The sequence below is a fragment of the Girardinichthys multiradiatus genome, chromosome 23, assembly GCF_021462225.1.
Source record: "Girardinichthys multiradiatus isolate DD_20200921_A chromosome 23, DD_fGirMul_XY1, whole genome shotgun sequence".
Lineage (NCBI taxonomy): Eukaryota > Metazoa > Chordata > Actinopteri > Cyprinodontiformes > Goodeidae > Girardinichthys > Girardinichthys multiradiatus.
The window spans coordinates 38,117,123-38,134,283 of NC_061815.1; the positions used below are offsets into that span (position 1 = coordinate 38,117,123).

The 17,161-nt window shown below is 40.4% G+C and overlaps 1 protein-coding gene across 1 annotated transcript in view; it reads left to right on the forward strand.

Annotated features, from left to right (window-relative positions):
- Nucleotides 1-1,988: 1,988 nt before the first annotated feature.
- tnmd (tenomodulin) overlaps nucleotides 1,989-17,161 on the forward strand; it is a 103,257-nt gene continuing 88,084 nt past the window's right edge. The window contains exons 1-2 of the mRNA XM_047354033.1: nucleotides 1,989-2,173; nucleotides 8,739-8,873. Coding sequence (XP_047209989.1) covers nucleotides 2,126-2,173; nucleotides 8,739-8,873 — 183 coding nt within the window. The 5' untranslated portion in view covers nucleotides 1,989-2,125. The remainder of the gene's footprint in view (nucleotides 2,174-8,738; nucleotides 8,874-17,161) is intronic.

Below are 17,161 nucleotides of genomic sequence, written 5' to 3' on the forward strand. Positions count from 1 at the left end.
TTATCCAAATCTGTCATACTATGAGGACGTCTCGTGTCCACAGCCGTCTTCAGGTGACCCCACAGATTTTTCCATCAGATTTGGTTCTGATATCTGGCTAAGCCATTCTATGTCTGTGGTGACAACATGCATTAGTTAACTGGCATGTATGCTAGGGCTCACTGTGACGCTGAAAAATGTGTCTCCATCTTTAGCTTTCTAGCAGATACCTGAAGGATTTGGATCAACACTTGCTGTTATGTGAAACAGCTCAGTGCGATCTGGTGATATGTAACCTCTGTCACGGTTTACTTGGAATTGGACCTCAGAATGCAGACGAGCAGGCAGCGTGATGGTAAGTGAAGAAAAGGTTTAATTACAAAACCTCACACTCAGCAGGAGGCAGGAACAAAACAAACGGGCAGGCAAGACAGGTATGGCATGATCAAAAAAAAAAAAAAAACAAGACTTGATTTGAGAATGTTTCTGCGAAGAACAACTGAACAGGACAAGACATGAGCATGAGAGTGAAAGATGTTTCCGCGAAGACAAACAGAGCCGGTGTGAATATATCGAGTGAAAACCAGGTGGAGCAAGGGGACAGATTAACTTGGAAAGGTGAGCCGAATAAACTTAATTGACAGACAGAACAAAACGTGGCTGCGGCAAAAACAGAGACTCTAATAAACAAACTAGAAAAACATGAAGCTAAAGCATAACCAGATCCGAAAACCAAACTTGACAAAACATGAACAAGACGACAAAACTAACGCATGACCAACAAAATAACAGAAGCATGATTCAAAATATAAGAAGAATAATAACAAAAGAACGAGTCAAAACATTAACTGTGAAAAACATAAGAAGAAACCCGAAACCAAAAACCAAACAACCCTACATCATGACAACCTCACAGCAACATGCTGCCACCGTCATGTTTTAAGCTGGATAAACTGTTCTTTTGATGCTGTACATTGTTGTTTGTATAATCAAAATACTGTTTTAGATTGTGGCCCAAAGGTTAGTCCAGACATATGGAGGATACAGGACCTGGGTGCCTCATGTAGGACCTAACCAGTACTTTTTGTAAATTGCTACAGGCTCATCAATGGAGCTGTCACCATCTTGGCAGCTCCCCTTGCCATTCACCCTCATTGCCAAACTTTCTCCACTTCTTTAAGACTGTTTTCACGTTGTAATGTTGTGTGTATATGCACACACACAAAAATGCAGTGAAAGTCTTTGTACTTTCCTGCATTTCACTGCATTTTTGTGTGTGCAGTGAAATGCAGGAAAGTACAAAGAATTTCACTGCATTTTTGTGTGTGTAGTGCAGTGAAAATGCAGTGAAATTCTTTGTACTTTCCTGTTGAATGACTCCTTGATGCTCCGAGATCCTTTGCATTTGATTTGTTAACGTCAGCTTTAGTAGCTAAAGGATGCAAATGCAGATCTGAGGAAATTTGAGAAAGATCTTGCTAGAGCGATTGAATATTAATTCAGGTGAATCAGAAATACTTTGATTGAGGGAAGGTGTAGACTCAAGAAGATTGAATGATAAAATTTAGTTAAAATGTGGTTTTACAAAGTTCCAGTTTTAATGTATGCACCAGGTTATTGCAGGTTTTCCATTCTTTACATGTTAACTTCTAACATAACCACTTATTTTTTGTTTAGCTGTAATGTCACATTAGAGGTGGAAATAATATGAAAAAGATGTATCATGGTTTAATTTTTTTACATCATAAAAACCTGCCTGTTTACCATTATTGTGAACACTTTATGGAACCACTGTAATTATTTCTGCTCAATCATTGTGTTTTCCAGGACACTGGGATTTTAGTAAGCCTCTGTAGTATTATAATCCAACAATAGTTTGTAATTTATTTAACAGAGGGTTACTTATTCGGCCTGAAATTTCTTTACCACCTTTTAAATGGGAGCAGGCGTGCAGGAGGGACATCTGCTTTGCCTTATTGGCAATCACAACTCCTTCAGTTATTCCACTCTATCCCAAACTTGCCTCCCTTTTCCGCACTCTCCCAAATTACAGCAGTCAAATGAAGCCTGGACTCTTTGCCTTGCATTGCGTTGGTATTTTCCAAAGCTAAGAGGAACGGAAAGATTCCTCCTGTGGGCTTGCATCATGGAGGCTAGCAGTCAGTCCATCAGTCAGCAAGTTGTGTGGAAAGATGTGAGTATATTTTCAAATTTTCCAGTTGTTTAATCGCAGCCGATTCATCAGCTGCAATGAGAACTTAAGAAGATGTTTTATATGTATATTTTATTGAATCTTAGTTAATGAGCTTTAATATTTTAAAGCTCATTAAAGCAGGGGCATGTGGCAGGAGTAGTGCTTTGAAAATTAGATAGGAAAAAATAGTGAAACTGGACTGTAAGATTCAAGTTGAATATTTTAGTAGTCTGGATTTTTGGTATCTTGATATCTCACAGAATTATCCCTTGGGTTTTTATTTCACAGAAATGTAAGTTGTCCTGGTAATCCTTCAGGGGTTTTTACCTTAATCTCCACTCTTTTGTTGTCTAATCCAAACCATTTTATGGACTTTTCGCTGTTTCTGCTACTTGAAATGAAGGATCAAAGGGGATTTTTTTTTGTTCTGAAACCCTCTTTCTATGATTTCTTGTAGAGCTTGAATAAAGCAACAGAAATCAGCACAATATTATTCCTTTATATAAGAGTATGAAAAGTTAATTGTTTCATTGTGCCTTAAAGAAAAGGTCGCTGCTCCTCCAAGTACAAATCCAAGAATATTCAGTGACACAAAAGGGTTATAAATAAGAAATCACCTGTGGCCTATTTTAGCAACCACGGGGATTTAAATGTGGGTATGAGTATGGCCTGTTGGGGTGAACCACAGCCTCAGCTTGTTGGTTATGTAGGCGACCGGGCGTTTGTTGCTGTTGTTTTTTTAAGAAAGTGCTCTTTCTTGGTGTGATAACAACAGGAGAGCTCTGGGCACTTTTCCTCCCAGAGTTCAGGAGGAATTGTCTGGCTGATTCTGAACCCCTAAACCTTTAAACACTAGTTGGCAGGTGCTGTGCACTCAGACTGCTCACTCCGGCTCTATCCCTGTCTTTATTTCTGTCTGACCGACCGTCTGTCTCACTGGGCATTTGATATTCAAAGAGCAGCCAGCGAGAGGTTTGTCCTCCCGTTATGTTTCCACTGCTTATGCAACCTGCCACATGAGAATGAATGTCATCCACTGTTTTTTATTTATTTTTCTGTTCTTCCCCTACGTTCGCTGAGAAATTCAGTGAGTATGGAATTTCTGGCTCCTACGGTACATGTCTGTTTTTCATTAGGCCCTGATGATTAACAATACTTTAATGTGCCTCACATTTCTGTGGCTGCTGTCCAAGAAGAATCGTCCAGGTTTCATCATATGGAAAAGCAATAGTTAAATGTCAGAGGGTTGCTGCATTTCAAATCTGAAAATTAAATTCACTGTACGCCATTAATATATTACATAACCATTAATTCAGAAAGTATTCCCAAACACACATTTTCATATTTTGTCATGTTAAAACCACAAACCTTGATGTATTTTCTTGTTTATGTTTATGCATTTGGCATACGCTTCTATTCAAAATGACTTGCATGTGAGGATATAGGAAAGGAGACTTTCAGAAGTGGGATTTAAACCCATTTTGCTGTACATTTTGACAGAGCGCCGTGTACAACCAGTATGGATCAACCAATTAACCAATTGATCCATATATAAGGCGCTCCGGATTACAAGGCGCACTGTCATTTTTTGAAAAAATTAAAGGTTTTTAAGTGCGCCTTATAGTGCGGAAAATACGGTAGATTAAAGCATATTTATGTTAGATTGGTCCAGTCAAAGTCTAGACCTAAATCCTATTGACAATCTGAAGCAAAAATCTAAGTTGAGTCATGCATCCAGTTTTATTGAGCTTAAGGTTTTTACAAAGAACAGGTTACATTTTAAGTCTTTCTTTAAGGTGGGCTGACATACTGCAAAAGCTGTAATTGCAGCAAAAGGTAGACATTCACATGAAACCCCAAGAAAATGTAATAAAGTTAGTGATGTTATAGTGATAAAATGTAAAAAAAAAAAAAAAAAAGTTAAAGCAGTACAAATATTTTTAAAGCACTGTATTGTATTTAAAAGCAAGTATGTAAATGTTCTGGCCAATCTACAATATGCTTAACAACTCTAACAAGCTTAGCCACAATAAAAAAAAACAAAGCTGCTTTATCATCAATTTAAAGACATAAAGATAAGCAACACCAATTTTGCTAATTGAACTTGGTTCCATTTGTTCACGTATCTGCTTTTCTGTTCTCCTCTGAGACCTTCAGATGTGGTCCACTGTGAATGAGAAGTTTTCATTTTCTCCCCGCTGGAGCTCCACTGGAACAAAAGACTGTCTTTATTAATTTGTGTCCTCAAGCTTGGGGAATTGTCAGCAGCACAGGGTTTTAATCCGAAAAGAAGTTTAATAAAGTTAACCTTTCTGTGACACGTGTAGCTGTGTGTTTTTTTTCCTTTGGCCCTCTCATTGCTGGCCTTTTCAGCGGAAGTTTTCTTTCTTTGTTGAGTGACCCACATGCCGAACCTACAAATGGAATGAGATAGTCTTTGGTAATAGTGAATACACTTTGCAAGATTGAATTTTAAACTGATGCCCGAGTAGGAACTCAGGTTGTTTCCAGTAAGTCAGGTATTAGGTTTCAGCTAGAACAGTCTGGTGATAGGAATATTTCACTGTATTGTTTTTTTACTTGATTAAATACACAAACAGACAGAAAAAGTTAACTTCATGCTGCTTTCGCCACAACAAAATTAAGTAATAAACAAAAGGTGCCTTTTTATTAACAAATATAAAGAGTGTGAAGAAGCAGAAAGATCCAAACTGACTAAACAAAATTTTGGCACAAACTGAGGGAAGGCAGGACTGAAAAGTATTAAGACTAAATCAGTCAGCACATGCCTGATAAAAAAATTAAATTAAACAATAATGTGTGTTTAAAATCGAATCGAATCGAACCCTAAAAATAAATGATAAGGTACAGTTGAGGAAAAATTATTATCCCCCATAAATATGTAATTGTTTTAAAAGGAAGGAATTTTTGTCTCAAACTAAATCACAAGAGCTCTGCACAGGAATGTACTGCAGGGTTACATTCCTGGAAAAGTGGAAAAACTTCACTTTTGCAGAAGAGACACTTTCAGGCCAGATTGAAGTACGTTAAGGACAGTCTGGTGAGAGAGCCTGCATGCTGGAAGGATTTCCGTCGGTCAGATGAGACAAAATCAGAGCTCTCTGGCCTTAGAGACCGTACTTATATTTGGATAATGAAGGGAGGGGACTATATCCCAACACACATCGTCCCCACTCTGAAATGTGATGACTTCAGTGAGTCTTTATCTGTAAATCTTGTCAAGGTGGAGGATTAATGAAGAAAAAAGGCTTTGTGAGGATTTTGAAAGGAAATGTAAAGCAATTAGCAGCAAAACTGGGTCTGGTTCATTAGTTTGTCCTCCAAAAACCAAAAACATATTAAGCTGCTGGTGAATACCTGCCACCAGAAGATCAAAACTGAATGGCCGCAGGTTGTTATCCAGCAAAAGGGAGACACAATTAACTGACAGCACCAGGAGGGCAAATAATTGTGACCCCTGGTAGTTCTTGGTTTTTGTAAAATAACTTAGTTTTTGTCTGCAAAATAAAATAATGTACACATCCACAATATGCATGGGATGTTTAAAATAGCTGTTTATCAGCACTCAGAAGAAAAACAATTGAACATCAGGGGGGTGGCTAATTTCTCCCCAACTGTAAATCTGACCTTAAAGGATATTAAATAAGGTCAGTAGGTTTATCTAGAACATTGATCCCAATAAAAATGCATCCATCATAAATAAAAGAATAAAACAAAATGATTTAACCAAAATAAGTAACGATAACAATGAGAGATGAAAAAAAAAAAGCTGAGATAATGTCAGCAGCTACAGGAAATAAAAGGCGACCTTTTCCTTATATTTACCTATAAAAATAGCTAAATACTACAATAAACTTAATGCAAATTTAATTGGTAGCCTTTTTGTCAATTTCCATTTTAAAAGAATGTCGTTTTGATAAAAATACATTTTGGACATTCACCTAATTTTTATTTTAGATGAGCCAGGTAAGGGTTCCTTTAAAACCAAGCCATGATTGTAAACATATACATAAAGGTGGTACAATACGGGCTCCTACATCCAATACAGATTCATTTCAATTAATTATAAATTAACTGGATAGTTTATTTAAGTAATTACATTCAAAAAGTACAACCCATATGTTGAATAGATCCATCTCACACAGTGTGATAGATGTCAAGCATTCTATTGAGCTTATGTAAACCCCAAATTCATAGAAAATTATAAAAAAAAAAATAAAAGCAACATGTTTTAATTCAGATTAATTATCAGATTGTTGATGTTATATAATGGCCAGTCATGGGAAGACTATTGATTTGACAGTTGTCTACCGGACAGTAATCCTCCCCGAGGCAGGTTAAGCACAAAGGTGCTGTATGCATGTATAATAATGGAAGTTTAGTGGAAGAAAACATGGGGTAGAGAAAGGTGCACAAGGAACAGCATTGTGAAGCAGGCTAATCACCTTGTGTGGACTGCGGCATATTTCCAGGACATGAGCTACAACTGTTGCATTTATTTTTGTAAGCCTTTACATGAACCAGAGACGTCAGAAGCATCTTACCTGGGCTTAGGAGAAACTACTGGATTTTTGGTTAGTTATCCAAAGTCAGACCCAATAGAAGAGGAGTGAAGAATTACAGAATCCAAGTTGTTTGAAGTCCAGTGTGAAGCTTCCCCAATCAGTGTTGATTTGGGAAGCTATGTCATCTGTTGCTGTGGGTCCACCGTATTTAATGAAGTCTAAAGTCTTCGGTCTTCCACCAAATTTTAGAGCTCTTCATGCTTCCCCCTGCTGACAAGCTTTATGGACATGCTGATTTTATATTCCAGCAGGACTTGTCCACACTGCCAAACATACCAATACCTACTTTAATGACAAAGGTTTCACTGGGATTGCTTGGGCTGCAAACTGGCCTGGCCTAAGCCTCAGTGATAGACTATGGATTGTTGCCAGGAGAAAGATAAAAAACACCAGAACCAACAATCCAGGCAAGATGAAGACTGTTAAGTCCTCACCAGAGCCAGATGCTCACCTGCTGGAGGACCTGATAACGTCTCCCCATCATGCCTGAAAGCCGATGCAAATCAACTCGCTCCGATCTTCGCCCGGATCTTCAACAAGTCACTGGAGACGTATGAGGTCCCTCCTGCCTCAAACGATCCACCATCATCCCGGTGCCCAAGAAACCCACCATCCTAGGATTAAATGACCACAGGCCTGTAGCCTTGATGTCTGTGGTCATGAAATCCTTTGAGCGGCTGGTGTTGAAGCACCTGAAAGACATCACAGGCCCCCTGCTGGACCCCCTGCAATTTGCTTACCAAGCAAACAGGTCGGCAGATGATGCTGTTAACTTAGGTCTACGCTTCATCCTGCAACACCTCGACCACCCAGGGACGTACGCCAGGATCCTGTTTGTAGACTTCAGCTCGGCCTTCAACACCATCATACCAGACATACTCCACCAGAAGCTCACCCAGCTCAACGTCCCAGCCTCCACCTGTCAGTGGATCAACAGTTTCCTGACAAACAGACAGCAGCAGGTGAGACTGGGGAGCATCTTCTCCCGAAACAGATCAATAAGTACTGGTGCCCCCCAGGGGTGTGTTCTATCCCCACTCCTCTTCTCTCTGTACACAAATGACTGCACCTCATCGGACTCGTCTGTGAAACTCCTTAAGTTTGCAGATGACACCACTGTCATTGGACTGATCCAGGACAGTGATGAGTCTGCATACAGACAGCAGGTGGATCAGCTGGTCCACTGGTGCAGTCAGAACTACCTTGAACTCAACCCACTCAAGACTGTGGAAATGGTGGTGGACTTTCGGAGAACACCACCCCAATACACCCCCCTCACCATCCTCAACAACACTGTATCGGCCGTGGACCACTTCAGGTTCTTAGGAACCACCATCTCTGAGGACCTGAGATGGTCTTCACACATAGACACTGTTCGAAAGAAGGCCCAGGAGAGACTGTACTTCCTGAGGCAACTCAAGAAGTTCAACCTTCTACAGGAGCTGTTGGTCATCTTCTACACTGCCATCATTCAGTCTGTCCTGTCTTCATCCATCTCAGTGTGGTTTGTCTCATCCACAAAACAGGACAGGTCCAGACTGCAACGAATAATCAGGACTGACCTTCCCTCCATCCAGGACTTATACAGGTCCAGGGTCAAGAAAAGAGTTGCTAAAATCTCTGCAGACACCACACACCCTGCACATAAACTGTTTAGAGTTTTACCTTCAGGCCGCCGCTACAGAGCACTGTTTACTAAAACCAGCTGCCACAGCATACAGATGTTGCTAATGCACCTTTTTATTATATATGTGTATATTGTACATTGTAAATATGTATATTCTGTAATACAAAACCAAAAAGCAAAGTGTACCGGAGTCAAATTCCTTGTTTGTATGTACGAACTTGGCAATAAAGCTGATTCTGATTCTGATTTCAGTGATAAAACTCACTACAACAACTCTTTGATTATTTCTAATTTATTAAGCTGTACCTGAACATGGTTATACAAACAAATTATAAACCGTTGCTGTTTGCAGGTGGAGGAGGAAAAACAGAAGAAAACCAGGTCTCACAACTACCACTGGGTGGCTCTGGTCCTGGCTGTGGTGTTTCTGGTTCTAGCCATCTGCGTTTTCAGTCTGAGATATCTGTGGGCTCCTAGCCTGGGGAAGGTAAGACTAAGAAGCATAAATGCCAGACACACCCTTATTGCCATTCTGTCTGAGGTAAATGTGATCACGGATGAAAGACATTATGAGTTTCCACCCCTGAAAATCATTCAGGTTTCATCAAAGACAAAAATATAAGCGAGAGAAAAACGGACCTCCACACAAAACATCAGGGGCGGTCTCTGCGGTCTGTGCTGTGCTCCAGTAGATTAAAAGATGTGTAGGCTATGGGTAACAGCTGTGTTTTCCTCCTCTCATGTTTTGGCTGTCAGATCTGTAATTTTGTGAGTTCTTGGCTCAGACCACAAACCACTTTAACTTCTTCAGACTGTTGGACTGATGCATTTATCTACTTTCTGCTCAAATTGTAAACATCTTTTCACAATGGAGGAACCTGGTAACTAAAAGCTGACCCTAATTGCTGTTGAACAGAGTGGCCACAGAAGGACTAGAGCCTCTTGGCAATGTAATTGGGATAAACTCTTGTCCTGGCAATTCATCTTGTGAAATCCAATTCAATCACGCTTGATGGAGAACAATTTTCGCTCTCCTCCTTTTCCCCAGATTTTTCCCAAGAGGCCAAAAGAGCTAATTTGCCCAAGTTGGAGGGAAAATACATCAATATTCTCACATCCAGGAATTTGATGCTGTTTATATCCTGAGCTGGGTTGGAAAGAGAAATGATTAAACTGAAATGATGGTTTAAAATAAAACAGACATTTTAAAGCTGAATTTATATGGCTGCTTTGTGTGCTCGGTAAATGTCAAGAGATGAGAAGAAGGGTGTGTGGTGTCCTTGAAATCGCTTGTTTTAATACCAATATCATTGTTATAGCTAATAAACATTAAATCAAAACACCCTCTGCCACCGTATTCATAGTCTGTTAGGTAAAAAAATCAGCCACAGAGAGCACCTACTCAGCTCAGGTTAGCAAAGGGTCACATGCACTTCCTGTACGGACGGTATTGTCTGCGCACTCTCCTTTCAACACAGATATGAATCACCTTTGAGCCATCTCCTTTGTCCTTGTTAAATATTTCATGCCGGAGGCAGAGCAGTCATTATTTCCTCTTTAATAAGCTGTGATCATTCTCACGTGGCTCAAAATGTGTTGATGGCAGAGGTTGCCCGGGCGATGAATATCAAACGTGCAGACCCTGGGTTTTGCTTTAATGGGGCCTTGAGGGGGATGCTTATTGTCTGGTCTCTGCATCAGAGACTAAGATGGATCCACCTCGAAAAAATAATGAAAAAATCACCTGTATGTCAGAGGGAAAGGAAACTTCCTGAAACACAGGGAAACAGAGTGCGGTGCTCTGAAATGGTATTTGCTCCCTTACAGATTTCTCCTGTTTTTACTTTTTGTCACAATTAAACGTTTCGAATAATCAAACTAATTTTAATATCAAACAAAGATAATATTGGTAAATTATGTTTTCAGTAATTAAGTAAAAAAGCTATCCAAACCAACCCGGCCCTATGGGAAAATGGTTGTACCATCCTTAGTGAAAACAATAGGGTTAGATGTCCAACGGATGTAACAGAACACCTTTCAAAAAAGTTTCAACAAAGTCTTATCAGTCCACAGCTGATCGTGGGGATCACCGAGATAATTTTTTGTAAATGTAAGACGGGCCTTGATGTTCACTCCGGTCAGCAGTAGTTTGGCCCTGGAAATCTACCATGGATGCCATTAATTCCCAGTCTCTCTCTTACTGATGAATCATGAACACTGATCATGAGGTAAGTGAGGCCTACAGTGGAGTATTTTTGGTAGGCCCTCCACTCCTGGGAATACTGACCTCTGTTCCTTGTTTTCTCCACTTGTTGGCTCTAACTGTAGTTCTCTTGAGTCCTAAAGGCTCAGATATAGCTTTGTTACCCTTTTCAGACTGATAGATGCCAATAATATTTCTCATCTATTCTTCAATGTCTTTAGAACGTTGCATGATGTGTTTTAGCCTACTTCATGTTGTCAGACAAGTCATATTTAAATAATATTATGATTTCATAGACCATTCAGTAATTGGGCAACCAGGTTTGGTTAGTCAAACTGAAAAATATGGTTAATCACATTTATTCAAGTGTCTGGATGTTGTAGGGCTGTCATGGTTGACACGCCTCTTCAACATTGCGTGGCGGTTGGGGACAGTGCCTCTGGACTGGCAGACTGGGGTGGTGGTCCCCCTTTATAAGAAGGGGGACCGGAGGGTGTGTTCCAACTACAGGGGGATCACACTCCTCAGCCTCCCTGGTAAGGCCTACGCCAGGGTATTGGAGAGGAGAGTCCAACCGATAGTCGAACCTCGGCTTCAGGAGGAACAGTGTGGTTTTCGTCCCAGCCGTGGAACACTGGACCAGCTCTATACCCTCTACAGGGTGCTCGAGGGTTCATGGGAGTTTGCCCAACCGGTTCACATGTGTTTTGTGGACCTGGAGAAGGCATTCGACTGTGTCCCTCGTGATGCCCTGTGGGGGGTGCTCCAGGAGTATGCAATCGGGGGCCCTTTATTAGGGGCCATCCGGTCCCTGTACGAGCGGAGCAGGAGTTTGGTCCGCATTGCCGGCACTAAGTCGGACCTGTTCCCAGTGCATGTTGGACTCCGGCAGGGCTGCCCTTTGTCGCCGGTCCTGTTCATAACTTTTATGGACAGGATTTCTAGACGCAGCCAAGGGCCGGAGGGGGTCTGGTTTGGGGACCAGTGGATTTCGTCTCTTCTTTTTGCGGATGACGTGGTCCTGCTGGCCCCCTCTAGCCAAGACCTACAGCATGCGCTGTGGCGGTTCGCAGCCGAGTGTGAAGCGGCTGGGATGAGGATCAGCTCCTCCAAGTCCGAGGCCATGGTACTCGACCGGAAAAGGGTGGCTTGTCCTCTTCAGGTTGGAGGGGAGTTCCTGCCTCAAGTGGAGGAGTTTAAGTATCTCGGGGTCTTGTTCACGAGTGAGGGAAGAATGGAGCAGGAGATCGACAGACGGATCGGTGCAGCTGCCACAGTAATGGGGGCGCTGTGCCGGTCCATTGTGGTGAAGAGAGAGCTGAGCCGAAAAGCAAAGCTCTCAATTTACTGGTCGGTCTACGTTCCTACACTCACCTATGGCCATGAACTTTGGGTCATGACCGAAAGAACGAGATCACGGATACAAGCGGCTGAAATGAGCTTCCTCCGTAGGGTGGCCGGGTACTCCCTTAGAGATAGTGTGAGGAGCTCGGCCATCCGGGAGGAGCTCAGAGTAGAGCCGCTGCTCCTCCACATTGAGAGGAGCCAGTTGAGGTGGCTCGGGCATCTATACCGGATGCCTCCTGGACGCCTTCCTCGGGAGGTGTTCCAGGCACGTCCCACCGGGAGGAGGCCCAGGGGACGGCCAAGGACACGCTGGAGGGACTATGTCTCTCGGCTGGCCTGGGAACGCCTTGGGCTCCCCCTGGAGGAGCTGGAGGAGGTGTCTGGAGAGAGGGACGTCTGGGCGTCTCTGCTGAATCTGCTGCCCCCGCGACCCGGTCCTGGATAAGACGACGAACGAACGAACATTTATTCATGATTTAAGTGGGACATTTACTTTTTCACATATGCCCAGATTGGTGTGAAAACTGTTTTTCCCATAATAAATAAAATCATCATTTGAAAACTGCTGTTTGGCTTTCTTCAGGTTATCTTTGTCTGGCATATAAAACTGTTTAACCATTCAAAACATCTACGTGTAAAAAAGCAAACATTTTTTCAGAGCATTGTTTCAGCTCAACGTAACACAAGCGTCCTGAAGGTTAACAGATGGATTGCTACAGTTGATTGATGGTTCTCTTGCTCAATTTTGGCAGCTAGCACCTACACAGTATTTATTGATTTAGCAGCTAATCTTGAACTGCATCTTTAAATGTATGGAATTAGGGCAGTATGTCATTCAAAGCCACAGGGAGGAGCTGTACAGTCTTTGTGTTTTAAACACTAGCGAAGCCGAAAACCTGAACTCAACCTAAATAAAGAACTTATATCAGCGTTCTCAATCATGTTCAGAGATGTAGACACACTGTTGGTTGCTGTGGTTCCCAGAGGTAGTTTATTTTTTTCTTGATGTCTTTGCTGTTAGGAAACATACTCAAATTATAAAAACCCCAAAATCTCAGACATATATATTTCTGAATGCTCTAAATTACTGAGCAATTCAGTACCTCCATCAAGTATTCTTAATAGCATTTACACACTTGACAATATGAGATTAAACTAAATCTGATGTATGACTGCATGGATGGTTAATGAACAAATCTATCGATAATTATCTGGGCATGGATCAGAATGAATAAAAATAATGTGGTTTAACTTAAAGTAAAGTAAGTAAAGTAACAAAATGAATTTAAACAATACATATTTATAACATGATCTAAATGCTTTTAAAGATAAAATGCAACTTCTATTTCTACTCCTAAGATAATATTCCATATTACTATAATATTATGCATATTTTTATTTGTAGTTATTTAGACTGGTATGCACAATGTTGACGTTAACTGTTCAAAGTCAGTGTTACTTATTTCATGGACTTATATTAATTTTTTAACCCGAATCTTTTCCCAACCAGTGAATGCACCATACTATGCTACCAGGTCAGGGTGTTTTTGAGAGGTCAATGTTAGTTATTTTCATTATTGGTGAGGTGAAATCAAAGGAACCACAAAGATGTAAGACACTATTTAAAAGGAATCTGTGTTTTGCACAACATGCTGTGACATGTCGGCAGTTCATTCAGGCTGAAGGAATCTGAGAGTTAACAAGACTTTTAGCAGATAACAGGAAGGCTGACAGAGTACAGCAAAGTTGTTCTGTTTTATCCTTTTTCACCTCCATGTTTTTGTGCAACATCTTGTATTTAGAAATGTTGTCAGCCTTTTGGAAAGTAAGTTAAGGTTAGGGTCTATATTTTCAAGAATAAATACATGGAGACAGCTGCTTTAGTAATATGAGTTGCTAACTGCACTAATTACTAAAACAGGATACTAACAGCAGTTTAAAATGAGATATGGTTAGTGTTTGTTTACTTCAACTCTGCTCCTAATATAAGTAATTATTAACAGCAGCAAGCCTGTAAAAAATTATTTGCTGTTCCTTTGTCTTCTTATTTCATAGATCTTCAGAAGATCAAAGGTTTACAAAAAAGACTGAGACTGGAAATCTGCCACAAATGTTAATCGCGTATCTCTAAATAAATGTTTTATTTATTTATTTGATTGTTAAATAAAAACTATAAAGTGTTGAGGAAGGGAATTTACAGGAACTCACATCCTCCTGCTATTATACACAACTGACTGACAGCTTCCAGGAGCAGGCTACAATTGCTCCATTCCATAAAGAAATCTCAAATCTTTCTCACATCTTGATAAAACAAAAAATTTGCCTGATTTTGAAACTTTGCTTTTAACATTTTGCGCTGTTCATTAAATCTGGAAGTTTGGCAAGGCCTCAGGTGGACAAGTTGATATCAAACATCTTTTTTTCACCTACGGCTACGAGAGATTTTCTTTACACACATACATATAGTCCACAGCAGGAAATCCTCTCTGAAAGTCCTCACACCTAGGTAGGGCAACCAAAGGTTGAGACATGATTCAAGAAACATGTTGGTCAATAGTGATGACAATTTCTGTCTCAATATCTATACTACATCTGCATATAGCTGTGTGCCTTATTGAATAATGTGAAATGGTAACTGAATGTTATCAGCAGCATGCAAAAACACACATATCAGTGTCACAGTACCTGCTGTAGTCAAACATGGTCTCTCTTGAAGATATTTAGGACAACCTAACCCTAGTCACATGCAAATGTGTATGTAGCTCCTGCTAAATATTTGAGGGCTTTATTGAGTACATAAAAACACTTCTCCTGTTTTCTTGAACAGCAGTAGAGAGTAACAGGGAGCTTGAGTCTCTACTGAAAGGCATGATGAATCCTGGACAGGTCACAAGTGCAACGCAGGGAGACAGATATTGACATCCACAGTAAGCTTATCAAGAGGAAGCCATGAAACATAGCCTTTTTGGTGTAAGTCAACAAAGCGACTGTAATATCATACCGTCTGAGCAATTGGCCAAGAAAAAGCATGTGGATTCCTTGAGGAACAGAAAAGGAGCTTGAGGAGCAGAAAAAATACATCCATGGATGAATTTAAGACCTGCACCAATGTCTTTGTAACAAATAATGTTTTAAAATTAGACAAACAGACCAATACAGCAACCAAGCAACGACACAGTCCATAAAGGAAATTTTCTTACAATAAAATCCTAAATAAATGGACAGTAAAACTAAATATTAGGCAAGTTTTATGCACAAAATCATTTAAAACAGTCCTAAAATTAAACCTATAAAAGAATAGAAATAAAAAAATGTTAACTTCAGTCACAGGTTTGGAAAGTAAAGGCATGCACAGTTCCTATGATGATTTACAGCTGCAGGTCCACCATCACGCAAAGCAGGCTGTCTAAGGTAAGGAATCCAGCAGTGACTGTCCTCAATGATGGTACACTGTGTGACAGGTTGCTGCACCAGGCACTCACACTGCTGAGGCCTAATGTTTTCTTCTGCCATTCTTTGTATCCTTGGCTCTCTACATCATTCTGTTTTATAACAAGATCAAATTACACACAAGTGGACTCAATGAGGCAATTTGAAGGCAATCAGTTGCACTGGATTTTATTTTGGGGTATAAAAGTAAAGGGGGGGTGAATGCAAATACACACTAAACTGCTCAAATTTCTGTTTGTAAAACAACATCAAAAACATGCATAATTTTTCTTAGACTTTGCATTCATGGGCTACTTTGTGTGGATCATAAAAGTGGCCTCAAGACTTTTGCAATGCACCACTCAAAATGAGATATTCTAACAAGTTTAAGTTTAATCAGAGCTCTGAGATGGACGTTTTCAAATCAGTGATGCAAATTTAAGTTGACAAATCTGAAAATTGGCAGGTCAGATGATAACAAACAGGTGAAGCTGTTTTGAATGTTAATGGAAATTGTTTGACTAAAAACAGCAATCAAACAAAATTTCTTCTCCACTTTAGAAATTACTTTCAAACTCTAGAGATATACAACTCACAATCACATCTGTAATTTCTTTTACACTCATTAAATAGATTAATTTACAGAATCGTATTAAGTCACGAAAAGTCACACAGATGTACACGTACTACACACTGCAATGTATATCAAAGATTACACAGGGATTTGACCGTAGCGCTGCAATTAGACTGATCCCCATCTACAGCAATGCACGCTCAGCTGCATTGCAGTTCACCAAAGCATCTTGACCTCACCCACCCAGCTTTTTCTAAATAACCACAGAAAGATCATTTGCTCTGTGCATTGTATTTCAACATATTTGATAACCGCCTGGGAACTCCTTTTAATTACCTGCAAACATGTTGTTACAGAGGCCTAAGGCTGATAGTCTGCCATCATTTTCTTCCCCTGAATGAATATGTGTGAAAGGGACAGAAAGAAAAGGAGGAAAGGACAGGATGGCAGTGCATGCATCTTCTTCACAACTGAGGAAACACTTCTGAGTCTAGATTAGATTTCTCTGCATTTTCTCCCGGCTTACAGTAAACCTCTGTTTGCTGTGCCCTCATTATTGTTGTGGGCCTCGAGTCTCACTGGGGGATTCCTTCTCCTTGTAAATTAATCCTCTTTTATTACCAGTTCACCTCTGCAAGTCTGTGAAAATTAGATCTGACTGGTGAATCCAGCAGAAAAGACCATAGAATAGAATAGAATAGAATAAAATAGAATAGAATAGAATAGAATAGAATAGAATAGAATAGAATAGAATAGAATAGAATAGAATAGAAACTTTATTGTCATTCAAAAACATGACCCACATCAGAATTAAATTGTGCAAATTCACCCAAAGACTGGAAGAAAAAAGGGAATTTCTGCTTAGAAGTTTAGGGTCGCTGTCCTCCTGGAAGTTGAACCTTTAGCAGCCTGTATATACATACAGGGGTTGGACAATGAAACTGAAACACCTGGTTTTAGACCACAATAATTTATTAGTATGGTGTAGGGCCTCCTTTTGCAGCCAATACAGTGTCAATTCGTCTTGGGAATGACATAAACAAGTCCTGCACGGTGGTCAGAGGGATTTTAAGCCATTCTTCTTGCAGGATAGTGGCCAGGTCACTACGTGATACTGGTGGAGGAAAACGTTTCCTGACTCGCTCCTCCAAAACACCCCAAAGTGGCTCAATAATATTTAGATCTGGTGACTGTGCAGGCCATGGGAGATGTTCAACTTCAC